This window comes from Phalangium opilio, unplaced genomic scaffold, assembly GCF_054372755.1.
Source record: "Phalangium opilio isolate 3A_F unplaced genomic scaffold, DU_Popi_V2 ptg000031l_1, whole genome shotgun sequence".
NCBI classification, from domain to species: domain Eukaryota; kingdom Metazoa; phylum Arthropoda; class Arachnida; order Opiliones; family Phalangiidae; genus Phalangium; species Phalangium opilio.
Genome location: NW_028324158.1, coordinates 13,503,381 through 13,519,503, shown reverse-complemented (window position 1 = coordinate 13,519,503; position 16,123 = coordinate 13,503,381). Strand labels below are relative to the sequence as shown.

The 16,123-nt window shown below is 33.7% G+C and overlaps 5 protein-coding genes and 1 long non-coding RNA gene across 10 annotated transcripts in view; 3 read left to right on the top strand and 3 right to left on the bottom strand.

Moving 5' to 3' along the window:
• Positions 1–18: 18 nt before the first annotated feature.
• LOC149690777 (exosome complex component RRP43-like) lies at positions 19–3,046 on the top strand. Its single transcript, XM_089870743.1, has 11 exons — positions 19–170; positions 457–493; positions 574–637; positions 718–791; positions 866–911; positions 978–1,083; positions 1,149–1,194; positions 1,259–1,355; positions 1,415–1,538; positions 2,192–2,292; positions 2,390–3,046. The coding sequence occupies exons 1-11, from the start codon at positions 154–156 to the stop codon at positions 2,497–2,499; spliced, it is 822 nt and encodes a 273-aa protein (XP_089726869.1). The 5' UTR covers positions 19–153; the 3' UTR covers positions 2,500–3,046.
• On the bottom strand, positions 2,808–5,451 carry LOC149690776 (uncharacterized). Its single transcript, XM_089870657.1, has 9 exons — positions 5,152–5,451; positions 5,013–5,071; positions 4,857–4,951; positions 4,745–4,797; positions 4,296–4,679; positions 3,849–3,991; positions 3,330–3,770; positions 3,079–3,271; positions 2,808–2,995 (listed from the first exon to the last, which is right to left on the bottom strand). Exons 1-9 carry the CDS (start codon positions 5,384–5,386, stop codon positions 2,808–2,810), a joined length of 1,791 nt encoding a protein of 596 aa, XP_089726783.1. The 5' UTR covers positions 5,387–5,451.
• A 56-nt stretch (positions 5,452–5,507) lies between these two features.
• On the bottom strand, positions 5,508–6,603 carry LOC149690775 (uncharacterized). Its single transcript, XR_016383795.1, has 3 exons — positions 6,032–6,603; positions 5,689–5,764; positions 5,508–5,609 (listed from the first exon to the last, which is right to left on the bottom strand). It is a non-coding gene; the product is annotated as an uncharacterized LOC149690775 (long non-coding RNA).
• A 28-nt stretch (positions 6,604–6,631) lies between these two features.
• Oscillin (glucosamine-6-phosphate isomerase Oscillin) lies at positions 6,632–9,344 on the top strand. Its single transcript, XM_089870747.1, has 4 exons — positions 6,632–7,642; positions 7,707–7,808; positions 7,870–8,237; positions 9,004–9,344. Exons 1-4 carry the CDS (start codon positions 7,519–7,521, stop codon positions 9,217–9,219), a joined length of 810 nt encoding a protein of 269 aa, XP_089726873.1. The 5' UTR covers positions 6,632–7,518; the 3' UTR covers positions 9,220–9,344.
• A 128-nt stretch (positions 9,345–9,472) lies between these two features.
• The window catches only part of LOC149690772 (uncharacterized), a 42,591-nt gene continuing 35,940 nt past the window's right edge, over positions 9,473–16,123 (top strand). For 4 of the 5 annotated variants that reach the window (XM_089870563.1, XM_089870564.1, XM_089870561.1 and 1 more), the window contains exons 1-2: positions 9,473–9,746; positions 11,247–11,315. In XM_089870563.1, coding sequence (XP_089726689.1) covers positions 11,280–11,315 — 36 coding nt within the window. In that variant the 5' untranslated portion in view covers positions 9,473–9,746; positions 11,247–11,279. Of the gene's footprint in view, positions 9,747–11,246; positions 11,316–11,787; positions 12,034–16,123 lie in introns of those variants that run through there. The other variant, XM_089870562.1, reaches the window with a different exon arrangement.
• LOC149690773 (methionyl-tRNA formyltransferase, mitochondrial) lies at positions 9,739–11,096 on the bottom strand. Its single transcript, XM_089870717.1, has 2 exons — positions 10,346–11,096; positions 9,739–10,281 (listed from the first exon to the last, which is right to left on the bottom strand). The coding sequence occupies exons 1-2, from the start codon at positions 10,976–10,978 to the stop codon at positions 9,820–9,822; spliced, it is 1,095 nt and encodes a 364-aa protein (XP_089726843.1). The 5' UTR covers positions 10,979–11,096; the 3' UTR covers positions 9,739–9,819.

The window sequence follows — 16,123 nt, the reverse complement described above, 5'->3', positions numbered from 1 at the left end:
TAGCAGACGACACTTTTGTGTGTTTTTTACCGCGTGAAACTTCTCTGTGCACGTGCAGTGTCGGTTCATTTTTAATTACAATTTAAATTAGTTTTTAAGAACGTTTTTTGGTGAAATTTAATTTAACGCAACAGTGGAAACGTTTATCTAAGAATGGCCGCAGAGCTGAGGTAATTATCTTTTGTATTTTTTGCATTACAAAGCTTTTAAAATTGAATTGAAAACCAAAATTGACGCAACAAAGGCTTAGGTATTAGAATGCGCATGAATGAATCGCGCGTAGTAGGGCTCGTGACGTTATGTCTGCATGCTGATTGGCTGGCTTCGTTTGTACTCTAGTTTAAAGCCCACTACAAACACGTGGTCGGAATTTAATCACGCTTGCAACTCTGAATGTTTAGTTTAACTGAGGTTTAATTACAATTAAACATAACAATAGTTTAATAATTATTTTAGGGCAGTTGATCCACAATCTTACTATCAATACTTTCTGGTGAGATAATTTACTTTAATTTACTTTTAATGCAAGATCAAGTTAGTGTTAATTTTAAATAAATTTTAAAATTACATTAGGATAAAGATTTAAGACCTGATAATCGTGAGCTTTTAAAAACGAGATCTACTTCAGTTAATGTTGGTAGGTTAAGTAACTTAGGCTTCTTAATTCTTAATGCTGGTAAAACTTAACATTTAGCTAATTTTTGTGAACTTCCTAAGATTGTATTCAAACCGCTGATGGTTCAGCTTTAGTTAAAATAGGAAACACTACAGTTATTTGTGGCATTAAAGCTGTAAGTCCTTCACTTGAATGTAGCAAACATAGCATAGTCTTCATTAGGTTTAAAAAATTCTATCTCAAATTTAGGAAATATCAAATCCAGATCCTAATGAACCTTCATTAGGCTTTATTGGTAATTAATTTCCGCTAGAACTAATTAAAAACAACGTAACTTAATTATTAACTTTCAAATTTGAAGTCCCTAATATGGACTTGCCACCTCTATGCTCTTCAAGATTTAGACCAGGTCCCCCTAGTGAACAAGCTCAGATTTTAACGCAAATTATTGCTGATACAATCACAAAGTAATTAATAACAATATTTATAATTAGTTTTAGTTAATAATTAATACAAAGACCCCCTTTATTAGTTCGGGGTGTATAACCAGAGAAGATTTATGCATTGAACCAGGAAAGGTTGTAGAAATATTTCTGTTAGGCTTGATTTTATTATAAAACTAAGTTAGGGGAATATTTTTAGTTGGCCTGGTGTTTGTTTATAGACATTATATGTCTGAGTTACGATGGAAACATTATTGACGCAGCTTTATTAGCGCTATTAGGAGCGTTACACACCAGTAGGTTTTAGAATAGCAAAAACCATCACAATATTAATTAAGTTATCGTTAAAACTTAGCAAAATTACCAAAAGTTGACCTTAAGAAAGAGGGTGAAAGTGCAGTTAACATTACTGACGATTTAAAAGCAATTAAAGTATATAGTGAGCCCCTTTCAAGTACTTTTGCGATTGTGGCAAATAGGTATAATAATATTTTGCAAAGGTTTACAGGGTTCATACAAACCTGGAAAACAGGGAAAACCTGGAAAATTCAGGGAAATAAATAGTTGACAAAAACCTCAGGGAAATTTTAGAATTTTTAGTAAAATCCAGGGAAATTTGCGTCAAACAGGAGCCGAGTAATTAAGCAAAATGTTCATAAACATGCCCCCTCCATAGGAATAGCATTACACTAAACTTTGGAGGCTCATAACTCTGGTTATATTAGAGATACGGGGATGTCCTTTGAGTATGTTATAGTCCAATTTATCCCCCATCCAACCATACTAAAAACGTACGGCTACGACAAACAGGAGCCGAGTAATTAAGCAATGTTCAAAAACATGCCCCCTCCATAGGAATAGCATTACACTAAACTTTGGAGGCTCGTAACTCTGGTTATATTAGAGATACGGGGATGTCCTTTGATTATGTAGTAGTCCTATTTGCCCCCCCCCCCTCCTTCGTTAACATTTACTCCATAGGATCATACTCCATATACGGGAAAAACCTGGAAAACTCAGGGAAGTATATGGGGAAAAACCTGGAAATCTCAGGGAAATTTGTTTTCCAAAAGTTGTATGAACCCTGGTTTAGGTTATATAAATTATTATAAAATAATTTCAAATTTGTTAGTAAAATTATTATGGACCCTACTGAAGAAGAGGAACAATTAGCTCAGGGTTCTTTCACAATTGTTGTTGATAAGGAGAAATTATGCGGTGTTCATAAAGCTGGTATGTTCTTAGGAAACCTTTTATAGCCACTTGATTAGAGATTTTAATTAGGAAAAAAAAACAACGAACTAAATTATTAATTAAACTAAAATTTTAGGAGGTTCCAGTTTAACTGATGAACAAATGAAAGATTGCGTTTCTAAGGCCAAATTTCACTGCCAATCTCTTAGAGAAATGTTACATCAAACATTACAATCCCTTCAATAAAGGGTTATAATTTATATAAATGATGACAAAAAAAAACATTTATGCTTTTCATTGATAATTCTTTATTTCTTTATATAATAAAAAATATATACCGGGTATTTTTTTTCACACGGTTTTGAGGTTTGAAAGGAACTTACTTTCAGAAAAGAAATATTATAAAAGGGGGAAGAAAATGAGCAGGAATGATTAGGGAAAAAACAGTACTTAAGTAATAAGTACTTGTTGCCATGCCAACCTTGGCAACGTAAATAAGAAAAAAAGTAATATGAAAAATAGAAAGGTACAAAAAAATATTTGGTTTTAAGTCTTTAAATTTGGTCAAAGAAGCCAGTTTGAAGACGGCTTTGAGTAATAGTAGAAGAAGCACCACTATTTATATTTTGATGATATGTTATTGGATAATTCGGGTTTGGATTATAAACCACGTATAATGGAATATTGTTTGTGCAAGGTTGACTAACTTGAGTTTGATTTTCCGTTAATGTGCAAAGTTGACCTTAAAATGATCAGAATATTAAAATTAAAGCGTTTGTAATATAAACATTAATTCAATTGACATTATATTATTAATTAACTCACGAGAGTTAGAATTAACAACGGAATAATTGTAATTCTGGAAAGTCTCTGGATAAGTTTCATTTGTGTTCAATTGACCAGGCGGGAAAGTGTTGACAAAATAAGTGCAATAGTTATTGGTGACAGTGGCGCAATTTTCGTTGGGAATATTCGATTCCAAGTTGTTGGAATTAGATGTAGCGTAACTGGTTTGTGGCTAAAAAGTTTAAGTTAACTTTAATTTCGGCTTTAAAGGGATTTTTGGGCGTTTTTACCTCAGGGTAAACGCGAGGTTGGATCGAATTTCCATCGGGAACGTAGTTGGGGTAAGGAACCAAGCTGTAATTATTCACAGGGGTTGGGGATGACAATACAGGATAAGGAATAGCGTAAGAATATTCTTGAGGGTACAGAGAATAGTTGTTGAAATAAGTGCATCCATTGGGATAATCAAAATTGACCATCTGACCAGCAGCTATGGTACTATTTTGGTTATTGTAGGATTGGGGCAATGATGAGTTGCATAACGAATCGTTATCCAAGTTGTTGGTTTGGGGTGGAGGATAATTAATAACGTCGTTAATTTGTAGATTAGGAATGTATTCCGTTAGATCATTGACGACATTGTCTACGCGTAACGGAGGAAACGACCTGTTCCTTGGTTTATAGTTGGTCAGGCGGTTGCTTTTGGAAGTTTTGGCTTGGAAATTCACTTCCTATAATTAAAAAAATGTTTCGAGCGTTTAAATTTGGCAATTGACCCTTTAATCGATTTAGAAAGGAAAGATAACAACCTTAACGGTGGTTTTAGTCTGTTTAGTGACAATGGTAGACTTTGCTTCAGTTGGTTTCAATTGACTCATTTTGGAGACTGTCATACAAGTATTGTTTATTTCACTGGATAAGATCTGGGATGAATTTTCTACCTCATTAGCGACTAATTATTAAATAAGGAAAAATATTTAATTATGAATTTATATAAAATCGCCAAAAAAATTAGCCTTATTCCTGATCAGCGCCATCTACCCATAGCGGAGACTTTGAGAACTACTGTAAGCGGCAAGCCAATCAGATGTCGCTAAAATCTGGTGACGTCATTTTTGGTAAGACCCGAGAGTGCCAGTCAGTGACGTCACCAGATTTTAGCGACATCTGATTGGCTTGCTGCTTACAGTAGTTCTCAAAGTCGCCGCTATGGGTAGGTGGCGCTGATCAGGAATAAGGCTAATTGTTGAAAATACCAAGAGGGTGGGCGGAAGCTTGGGCCATGGACCACGTCGATTGACGGACTTCGCGATAATCAGATTTGCAACAAGTTAAACTCTTAGTTTCATTTCCTTTATAGACTTTTGTATTTTTAGAAGCGCCGTAAAAGGTTCTCGGTGGGAAACGCGTGTTTGTTTCATTCAAGGTTTTCATTGAGTTTTGCGTTGACAAAACTTGAGTTTGCGTTAATTTAAGCAATGATGTGCTTTGCATAAAAGGAAAAAATGTTAAATCTTGATAGAACGATCCTTTTTTGTTGTATCTTCGTCTATTTGGCGGCTTATGTACAACCGGATGATTTTTGATGTAATTTTGAAGGACGGTTGAAGTTTTGTGAGTTAGACTCGGAATATTTATAGCTATAGTTTAAAATTAAATTAATTATAGTTAAAAGAGGGGATCGTATTAGTTAATAATTTAATACCCTTGAATAATGGGATAGGCATGGGAGTTAGCTGCTCCAATGGAACATCTTTCCTGTTAATTACGCGTGATTAAGATAAGACCTTAAGTTAAATACCGGAAATTATTTCAACCTTTCTCCTAACTCTAGTATATACACTGTAGCGGTTCCGTCGCTTTGCATTTCTTGGATGTAAGCGTGATAAAAATCGTTTTCGTTTGGTTTAAACTAAATATTTAAATTACGATTACAATTAAGATTATCATTTAAAATTAAATAAAACGACTACCAAACATTTGACGCCAATTGTTACGTCAGGAATTACAAGTTGATCATTTCTAATTTGTTCTATATTACAGATAAATTAATTTAGGTTAAATTGAAATTAGTTAAATTCCCCTTTATGAAATAATAAGATCTATAAACACCTCGTTGATACTCGTTAAACAATTGCAAGTCAATATTACGGTAAATACAAGGATCCAAAGACTTGCAACTTGTATAAGGAAATGGTGGCGTTCCTTGAGCTAACTTTTTCTTCACTTCACCGCAATTTTCTACTTCAGGAATCTCAATGGAGGGTAATGGGATGACGTTAGTCTTTGCATCCTTAGCGTTGTAAGCATTACGCTTTTGTTTTGCATATTCTCTGTCATATAACATTTTTTTTACTGCGTAATCCACGTCATCTCCAAGTTCAAAAACATTCTTGTATAATATTCCATAAACTAGAGCTAATTAAAAATATTTTTTGAGATTGATTAAATTAAGTTAATTAGTGTAATTAGTGACTAGTACATTGACAAAACGCCGAAGCGGCTAGTTTCTCATAAGGGTACAAAACATCGTAGAGATGTAATTGGTTTGAAGTGCTTAATAGAGAAATCTAAAAAAAAAAATTGACAAAAAATTCCATTTTTTTAAAATTAATTCTAATTTAATTGATGGCAATTAATTTTAATTACGGTGTGATTAGCGTTAGGCAAATATGTAATTTGTATTTTTGAGGCAAGCTCTTCATCATAAACTTCATAATTAATGCTAAAACAATTTGTTAAATTAATTTTAATTTTTAATTTAATTTAAATTAAATTAAAAAATTAGATTATAAGACGGCAACCAGGTTCCCCCCCCTCCCCAGAGAAGCTAAGATTCGTCAGATAATTTCACGCCCGTATTGGTGGGTTAAATGCAGAAGGAATGCTAAAAACCACCAATATGGCTGCCATTACAGTAGTGTGACCTACTACTGAAAGCTCTCAATGGGGGGGGGGGTTGGCCGTCTTCTAAGAAAATAGTAATAATAACCTGTAGTTGAGGGACATTGCGTTCATTTCAATTTCACCACCATAAAACTTAATTAAAATTTAAAATATTTAGCTTGGGTCATTTAAATATTAATTTTAATTAATTAAAAAAAGATTTAGATCAACCTTGGGGTCAGTTAGGTTTTCCAAATAGACATCAAGATTACCAGGAGCGAACTTTAATTTTTAATTAAAAAGTTAATTAGTTTAATTAATTAAATTAAATTAAAATAGGCCTAAACTCACTATTTTAAATTTTTGTTCAAACAAGATCTCTCTACTTTTGATAAATTGTACGCATTCTTCGCGTACCAATAAATGTTTGGCTTGAGTGCCATACACCTAAGACAATTTATATTAATTAGGCTTAATCTATTTTTAATTATTGAAATTAAATTAAAAAAAAACTTACGTGTTCCGATGTTATGCGAAACAAACAAGAAGAATCTTTAGGAATATGTTTTCTCCATAATCCTTTTCGTTCATAAAATTCGTCATTTAAATAATCCATAATTAATTAAAAATCAATTTAATTTACTAAAGAAACAACGGAATCGAGATTTCCGTGCTTCTTTCTCTTTTTTAGCCAATTTTGAGCAAAATAGACCAAAAGACACTCTTCTCTATGGGGATGCGAAATTGCGACCCTCTTTTTGTAGGCCTAATGTCTGTGATTGGTCCAAAAAAGGTTTCCAGCTTAGTGTGTATTTTGCCAGATAAGAGTTTCTATTGGATGAAACTCAGAGGGGGCAAGAAATACATTGGAATTTGACCTCTAACTGTCCGCTAGCACCGTGGGAAATTTATTCCTTCTGTGACTGTGAGTCAGAAAAATAAAATGGCGGTATTCATTGGTTTGAAAAAAGCGAAAGGAGTCCGTAGGTGTTAGATTCTATCACAAAACCCAATTTAGAAAAATGTATTATTTATAAAAATAATTTCTTGTGTGTTTAATGTTTCGAATTTTCTGTACAACATGTACAACACCCAAATATGGCCGATTTATGAACACGTTAATGTTTAAAAAGAGCGCCTTTTCCATATGGTTTCATTTTTGACCAATAAACGTCGAGTTTCGAACACGTCTCATTCACGTGACTCAAAGTTAGTCTGCTAGAAAGAAATTTTGTTGACAGTCGCGTTACGTTGTCAAATCGGAGTCCATAATTAATTTTTTTCATAAATATTTATAATTTAAAATAATTTATTTTTAACTATTTAAAGTTCGCGTTTAAATTTGAAGCGGAATATTGTAAACCCAACCCTAAAATTTAAATTAGCTCATAAATAGGTCATTCATACTAGTTAGTACCAGATTGTACTTTTAGGTTTTGTAACTACTACATAACTTTTATCAAGAAGAAGAGGTCCGTATAAAATTTTTTTTAGATAAAACCAAGCTCGATTGATAATAATTCCGAGTTAAGAAAAGGTTCTGTAGAATAGATATTTAGTTATTAACAACAGTTATCGCGGTGTCATTAAAAAATGAGGCTGGTTATTCAAGACAATTATGATGAGGTTAGCTTATGGGCGGCCAAATATATTCGGAATCAGATATTGAAATTTAATCCTGGGCCTGAAAAGTACTTCGTTTTGGGCCTTCCAACTGGTAAATTTGAAGTTAATTAATATAATAAAGATAATAAACTATTAAGGGATCTTTATTTAATTAGGGAGTACTCCTTTGGGAACATACAAAAAACTAATTGAATTTTATAAGAATAGTCAATTGTCTTTCAAATATGTTAAGACTTTCAATATGGACGAGTATGTTGGTAAGTTTAGGGAATGTTTTTGCCGTTTATTTTCAATCTAATGTTAATATTTTATAAAAAGGTCTTCCAAGAGATCATCCTCAAAGTTATCACTCCTTTATGTGGGATAATTTCTTCAAACACATTGATATTCAGCCCCAAAACGCTCACATCTTGGATGGAAATGCTACAAATCTTTTAGCAGAATGTGAAAATTTTGAAAATGAGATTAAAAAAGCCGGTGGAATTGATTTATTTGTAGGAGGCATTGGTCCTGATGGACATATTGCCTTCAATGAACCCGGATCCGCTTTAACTTCCAGAACCAGGGTCAAAACTTTGGCTGCTGATACTATTCTGGCCAATGCACGATTTTTTGATAATGATTTGAATCAAGTGCCCCATGAAGCCCTGACTGTTGGAGTAGGAACTGTCATGGATGCCAGAGAAGTAAGTAGGCCAAATATAAACAATAAAATAGGCCAAATGTGGACAGTAAAATAGGCCAAATATAGACAATAATATAGGCCAAATATAGACAATAATATAGGCCAAATATAGGCAGTAAAATAGGCCAAATATAGGCAGTAAAATAGGCCATATATAGACAGTAAAATAGGCCATATATAGACAGTAAGATAGGCCAAATATAGACAGTAAAATAGGCCAAATATAGACAGTAAAATAGGCCAAATATAGACAGTAAGATAGGCCAAATATAGACAGTAAGATAGGCCAAATATAGACAGTAAGATAGGCCAAATATAGACAGTAAGATAGGCCAAATATAGACAGTAAGATAGGCCAAATATAGACAGTAAGATAGGCCAAATATAGACAGTAAAATAGGCCAAATATAGACAGTAAAATAGGCCAAATATAGACAGTAAAATAGGCCAAATATAGACAGTAAAATAGGCCAAATATAGACAGTAAGATAGGCCAAATATAGACAGTAAGATAGGCCAAATATAGACAGTAAGATAGGCCAAATATAGACAGTAAGATAGGCCAAATATAGACAGTAAAATATGCCAAATATAGACAGTAAAATAGGCCTATTTATAGACAGTAAAATATGCCAAATATAGACAGTAAAATAGGCCTATTTATAGACAGTAAAATATGCCAAATATAGACAGTAAAATAGGCCTATTTATAGACAGTAAAATAGGCCAAATATTGACAATAAAAAGTCCAAAAATGATTTTTTTAGGTTATGGTGTTGATTACTGGTGCTCATAAGGCTTTTGCGCTTTATAAAGCAATTGAGGAAGGAGTTAATCATATGTGGACCGTTTCCGCATTTCAAATGCACCCAAAATCCATTTTTATTTGCGATGAAGATGCTACTTTGGAGCTCAGAGTGAAAACAGTGAAGTACTTCAAAGGCTTAATGCAAATTCATAACAAACTTGTACAAGAGCCCTAAAATGCCCATTACTTACATTCCAAATAAAACTTATTACCTATTTTAATATAAAATTAATCATGTTTCTTAGCAAGTATGGAAATTGTATCGGAACTTTGTATTAAAAGTTATTTTCACATTCCTTTTTCGGGGTTTCAGTCTTCTATAAATTAAAAATTTGGCGCGGAAAATTGAAAATAGCAGATGGCGCCACCATCTTTGAAATCTGGTCCACTACGGCCACTACGGCCAACTATATAAGAATCCAAGTTGGACGTACCTCATTCAAAATTTTCGCGTAACCGTAACGTACATTTCGATGTTGGAACCGCACCATTTCTAGGATTTAAGTTTAAAATAATAATAAAACCTTTAATTTTTAAGTTAAATATAGTTTATTAGAGTCAAATTTAAGCCTTTTAATTAGTAAAGTATTTGTGAAGTTAATTAAATCGGGTCGATTTGTGTTAAAGTGTCCCATCATCGCCAAGGCTTAAGAATATATTTTGAAAATTTCATGGAAATGAACCAATGAACGGAGGATTTTGGTAAGATAGTTTTTATTATTTATCAATTAACACTGTTTCTTTATTTTCTTTAATTTAATTAAATTTACATAATTTATACGTCAAAATAACGTTCTTCTAAAGGCACTTTTTGTAAATAACCCGAAGCAAATTCATTAGCAAGCATTAATTTAGGTCTACCAATCACAAAAACATTTTTAACTCCACACCAACCATCCTTACATTTTATAAACAAACATTTCCGTTTTTTATGATAGAAAACAAAGCCAGGTTTAATTTCATTAAGTGTAATTAGTGTATCAACTTTAGCAGTTTCTACAATTAAGGGGTCAATTATATCAAGTAGCCTAACTGTAATACCTCTCCATTTAGCTTCTAACTTGTATAAACTTCCGATTGCTCTTTGTAACCTATCAATTTCATGACTTGTAATGCAATCCCATTTAATAGAAGCCATTTCTTTCTTTGGCTTTGGAGCTAGTGAAACTCCTTCATTAGATTGAGGCACGGCATTTCTATAAATGTTATCAAAATCTTGCAAACTTTCTTCCAAAATCTGTTCAAAGAGATAGTAGTTCAAGTTAATATTAGTATATTTATAAATATTTAAAGGACTGTACCCTTGCCCCCATTTTAGCTAGTATATTTGACAGTTCTTCCGAAGTAACTCTTGGTGGGACTTGAATTTTCTCTTGAACTAGCATTTTTCCAACATCAAATTTCTTAGGGGCTACTTCTAAAAGTGTAACTCCCGTTTCCGTATCTCCATTTAAAACTGTATGAATTATAGGAGCAGGCCCACGATATTTAGGTATCAAACTAGGGTGGATATTAACCATTCCATATGGAAATGAATTTATAATATCACACGGTATTAATTTTCCGAATGATACCACAACTCCTAAATGAAACTTATTAGCGGGGATTTCATATGGCCATGTATGAGTTCTTATGCCATTTTTCATAGCATAGTTTTTAACGGAAGTCAATGAATTCTTGCTCTTATTTACCACCTCTAACTCCCCTATTAGTTTATTTTGTACCCGATTTTCATGGAGCATTTTTAAAGTTGTTAGAGCAAAGTCATCAGAACCGTAAAATAATATGTTCCAATGTGGTTTTAATTTAGTGATTTCACTGTTATATCTATTGAAATTTAATTGGAAGCCAGTTATGACATTTTGTCCAATTTTCTGGGTGGTTTTTGAATAACTGGTTATGAACCATGCTTTAAAACGAAGGGAAATTAACATGTATATTGATTAACGGACTAGATTAATTAATAATTAAGTTAAAATAAGATTTAACCGCTTTTTCCCGACCTTAACACGGCATGCCATGCCACCATTTTATTTTTCTGAAACTACAGAGGGCGACACTGAACTGAAGTGTTGCAACTTTTAAACCTATTTTTGGCGGGAATAAGAAAGATTTCTGTTACGTGTTCTTAAGCCTAAATAGGCCTAAAAAATTGTTAAATTTAAGTAAATGAAGTGTAATTATTGTGAATGTTTTATCCAGATTGAATATTAAACTAAAGGATTAAACATCAACATGAAAAAGAGAATTCCAACGAAGTCCAAAACAACGGTGAGTTTTTGAACCCCTTTTTTGTGTTTGTTTAGAATCGAGGGTCGTTTCAAATTCCGAATAAGTTTCTACCACAATACGTAGACTCTTTTATTTCCTCAAACAAAGTACAAACAGAGGCCTTTTAGTGAAATTGACGCGAATTAGAGCGCGAAAGTCAATTATCTAATGACAAAAATTAGTCCAAAGGGGATTAACTTCTGCTAAAGTATAAAGGATACCTATTTTAACTTATAATCGGTTAAAAAAAACCAAAACAAAAGCGCTGTCTCTAAATATTACGTCACACGCGGTAAAACGTAAGAAAAAAATACCATATGAAGTAACTAACCACGTGTTCCAATCAGCTGTCTCACCCCTCGCGCCAAAATATTGGGCGCCTTCCCGATAGCGTCGCTATGGAAACCGCGGGAAAATGAGGCGCTTTGCCGCGAAGCTCCCCTATCGACCCGTTGAATTTTTCCGCGCGCTCTGACACAAAGCTAAAATGGCGCCTGGCCAAAATCGGGGGCAGTCGCTTGCTTGGCAGCCTTGCAGAGGTTAAAGTTGAGGAGACGTCAAAATTAGAGTAGTCAGTGTGTAACTATACCTCTAAAGCCGGTTCAGTTAAAACTTTAAAAATACCGCGAAAGTTTTATTTCAAATCGCGAACAAATCATTCGAACGTTTGGAAAGAAGTGTTTTATTTGGAAAATACCGCTTAGAAGCCATGGAACAGGTGGGATAAAACATATTTTTACGATTATCTCGTAGATAATTCTTTTGATAAGGTTTTAAATATGATATTGCTGAGTTAATACGCTAAATGTCCTAAGCCTAATCCAGGTAAAATATTAGGAAAAAAATGTATATAAATAGGCTTAAGAAAATATGCCGTTTCAGCAAGGATAAGAAATTTTGATATCGCGCTTCAAATCAATAATTTCCCCGCCTTTGCCACCCCCATGTACATTCTTTTAATTCAAACATCATATTGCGTATTTAGAATATTTGCATAAAGCCAGTTCGCTTTAAAATATGCCACTTTTCGTTAAGGTAATTAATTTTCTAATTAGTACAAATTATAATCTTTAATAATCGAAACGCCCAAGACGTTATATCTATTCTAGTTTTTATTTTTTTCCTTTTAAATTTAATTGAACATTCTGGTTGTCAGAAAAACGAGTCTCAAGAAGCTTCTCACGTCCCCCCCAGTAATTAGGTCAAGGCTAGAGAGTCCCTTGGGCGAGAGAAAATGACCATTTAAAATTCTAGTTTTTGTATCAAAAATATAAGACAAGCTCATCATATTTTTCCCCCATAAAAAAAATCGGGGTTTCAGTCTAACCACGATCTAATCCAGTTTAATACAATCGTTCCATAATCTCTAATCGTTGCTTAGACACGATATTTATCGGTGGAAGTTAAGTAATTGAAGTAATAAAACGTGCTTCGCCTTCAGGTAGAGAATTATTAGTAAATTTATTAAAACCTAAGGTTGGTTTTTTGGGGTGGGTTGGGGGGAAATAGACCAAAAACTGTCCCCTATTGGTCAGTATTCATAAATTCTACAAACTTGCATCGTTAAAGTGATAAACTTCATGTTTACGAGCTTCCGTTATCGCTCTTTACGTGCCCGGTTTTTTGCTAAGACGATAATTTCGTGAGCTAACCATTTACCATAGAGTAAATCGATAGAAAGGGTTTATGGCCCTGGGGTCACTCTCGTCGTTAAAGAAAGTTTCAAAGTTTTTTCTGCGTACATTATTTTGGGGATTAATTTATGATTATGAGGGTACGCTTATTATTTAGTCGTGATTAGGTGAGCGTTAGGCTTAGCAACGGTTTTTACTTTCGTACGGCCAGTTATAACGGGGGTCTAGACTATTTCAAATGGAGGGTGAAACGAATAATTTAGACCATAAGAGTTGACCTCGTAACATAGATTGTGTACGGACAAGTGTTGCCAGTCAGTTGTGACGTGTGCAATTCAACCGCATTCTATAGAATTCTGTTCGATTCAGTTCCAAACCTGCATAAGATTCTCATCTTCGGAACGAACGCCGGGGTCAAAAGGTCAGACTGGGAGAATAAAGTATGGGACCATTTGCAGTCTCTTCTAGCTATGACAGGGCTACGCCGGGGTTAAAAGGTCAGACGAGGAGAATAAAGTATGGGACCTTTTGGAGTCTCTTCTAGCTATGACAGGGCTACGCCGGGGTCAAAAGGTCAGACGAGGAGAATAAAGTATGGGACCTTTTGGAGTCTCTTCTAGGTATGACAGGGCTACGCCGGGGTCAAAAGGTCAGACTGGGAGAATAAAGTATGGGACATTTTGGAGTCACTTCTAGCTATGACTGGGCTACGCCGGGGTCAAAAGGTCAGACTAGGAGATGGAGAATAAACTATGACAGGGATACTATATCTTTACACTTCATTTTCCCTTTAGATTCTGTGCTTACATAGTTCAGGAGTTCACGATTGCGAAGCGCGAACATTTATTTTTTAATGATTTTTGTTATGGGTTGGGTTTTTTAAATTTAAACTTCTTTTATGTGAGCAAGAAATATATTGATGCGTGTTCAATTTTTAATTGAAGAAAACGTTCCTTTTTTTCTCTTACGATTCATTTTGCTTTTCGTGTTGATTTTGCACGGAGATTTTAACGCCGATTTTATTTTATTTTTTTATTTAAACCCTTTTTCTTTGCCTTGTTTTGTTTTTAAGTGTAATTTATTCGTTCGAGTTTATTCAAGGATTTTCAAATAGTTGAACTTTAATGCCAAGGTTTTTAAAAAATATATGCACTTATAAAATTAAAGGGAACGTGATAAAGTTTAAATTTTTTTAAAAAAATATGATAAAAATAATAATTTTGAAGATATTATAGAATTCAGATAAAATTGTCTTGGAAGGCATTTGTTAGGTTTTTCTGTTAAAATTGTGGAAAATATTGGGTTTAAAAATAAGTTGGTATAGTATAGCCTTTTTTTAAATAAGTCAAAATTTATTGTTCAAAAAAAAATATAAAATTCAAATTGGGTTGAAATTGAACAAATACGTCAGAATTTCAATTTATTTATTGAATTGGAATAAAAAGTAAAATATTGGAATCTCAAATATTTCGAATTTCGAAATATATCGTAGTCTCGCCCTTGCATAGTTATTATTGGCACGGTTATAAGAAGGTTATGTACTTCAAATTATGAACTTCTTAGTACGAGTTTACATTCTCTTTCGAAGTACAGGTTTTTATTTTGGTTAGGTTTAGCAGTAGGGGCTCTTTCTCTCCTTATCTCAAGTTAGATAAAACGTTCAAAAAGAGCGTTTTTAAAAAAAAAACAGTAAAATCCACCTAGAACCTGAGGTAATTATACGCGATTACCTGATAATAGGTGAAATGTTACCTATGCTTTAACCTGAAATCCCTTCTTCCCCCGTATCGGCTTTATTAACTGACCCGGGTTGAACGGGAATATATCTAACTTGGAGGATGGACGGAATGCCAATTCCGAGTCTCGCTTTATCAAACGTACCTATTGTGTTCAGTAACTTGTATTTTTACCCGTGATGCCTCGGTCTGGTCCATTATGATAAAATGGGCTTAAATATATGTGGTACTGGTTCTAGACTCAGGGGCAGTTTGCAATGAATATTATTTATGTCTACTAAGGGGTTTATATTGAGTGTTAATGCGCCTTGGTTTTTCTATATGTTGCAAACTCCTCTTGGTAATGGAATGGCTTAGATATTTGGGGAAAATGACCCGTTTTAACTTGAAATGTATCGTCGTCCTTAAACTTAATGTGTTTTCTCTTCTCTGGTGTTTTTTTTTGGGGGGGGGGGAGGACTAATTTTATTGGTTGAAAAAGAACATCTTTATTCCAATGTTCTTGAAAGTATTTAAGGTTTGCATACAATATAATGGGATGGACAGAATTAACGATATCTCTTGCTAATTTGCTTAATTACTCCTCGGGAACTAATTGTTCAAATTCCCAAGGTTTGGGTATCGTTGGTAAGGGGTGAAATAGGGGGTATCATGTACTCGAAGGATTTCGCCGTATCTCTTAATGAACCGTAGTTATAACACTGCAAAGTGAAGGTGTCTTAACCTACAACGCTACAGCTATCTTTGGCTAATTTCCTTAATTACACGGGGCCTTGATTGCTCAAATTCCCAAGTTTTTGGGTATCTTTGGAAAGGCGAGTTGTAGGACTATAATATTATACTCAAAGGGCTTCTGAGCTTTCAAAGCTGCTCAAATACTATAGATAAAAATCCCACAATGGAAGGCGGAAATATACGTCGTAAAATTTGTGTTGTAGTGACGATTAATTGTTTGTAAGACAGGTGTCACAAATAATAAGTACACAACAAACAATACTTGTCTAAAATCTAAACAGATATAAATGTACATGACAACTTCATTTTCTATACTTTTCTAAGGAAAGTGTGTCTGGATGACATGACGCTACTATTTATAAATAGACACTTTTTAAATCGACTAATTGTATAGATATAGATTATAGAAGACCCTCGATCACGTGACAGCGTGATATAAAAATAAATGCGATGAAGTCTCGTGACTTGAAATTTAATTGAATGTGACAAAATGTCATTGTTTCAAACTTAGGCTGCAGCGTCTTCTTTTGAAAGACCGCGAAGGCCTCATTGAATTATACTTGAATGGAGATAAATTATCCTATGAATGGGCTCATTTAGTTCTAAACAATTATTATAGTTTCTTATATTTGATTCTCGTTTCCCTATTCCGCTTTTTGTTATTCCTTATTTTAATTTGATGATTAAAAGGTAATGCAGTAAT

Excerpts from the sequence above, each read along its gene's own strand:
- LOC149690777 (XM_089870743.1), top strand. Across the intron at positions 494-573 it reads CTTACTATCAATACTTTCTG|GATAAAGATTTAAGACCTGA; the intron begins GTGAGATAATTT and ends AAATTACATTAG. Across the intron at positions 1,084-1,148 it reads ATTGCTGATACAATCACAAA|TTCGGGGTGTATAACCAGAG; the intron begins GTAATTAATAAC and ends CCCCTTTATTAG.
- LOC149690776 (XM_089870657.1), bottom strand. The coding sequence starts at position 5,386 with ATGTTATATGACAGAGAATATGCAAAACAAAAGCGTAATGCTTACAAC. Across the intron at positions 3,992-4,295 it reads AGCTTCCGCCCACCCTCTTG|TCGCTAATGAGGTAGAAAAT; the intron begins GTATTTTCAACA and ends TTTAATAATTAG. Across the intron at positions 3,771-3,848 it reads AGACTAAAACCACCGTTAAG|GAAGTGAATTTCCAAGCCAA; the intron begins GTTGTTATCTTT and ends TTTTAATTATAG.
- Oscillin (XM_089870747.1), top strand. The coding sequence starts at position 7,519 with ATGAGGCTGGTTATTCAAGACAATTATGATGAGGTTAGCTTATGGGCG. Across the intron at positions 7,809-7,869 it reads CAATATGGACGAGTATGTTG|GTCTTCCAAGAGATCATCCT; the intron begins GTAAGTTTAGGG and ends TTTTATAAAAAG. Across the intron at positions 8,238-9,003 it reads CTGTCATGGATGCCAGAGAA|GTTATGGTGTTGATTACTGG; the intron begins GTAAGTAGGCCA and ends TGATTTTTTTAG.
- LOC149690773 (XM_089870717.1), bottom strand. The coding sequence starts at position 10,978 with ATGTTAATTTCCCTTCGTTTTAAAGCATGGTTCATAACCAGTTATTCA. Across the intron at positions 10,282-10,345 it reads TAGCTAAAATGGGGGCAAGG|ATTTTGGAAGAAAGTTTGCA; the intron begins GTACAGTCCTTT and ends CTCTTTGAACAG.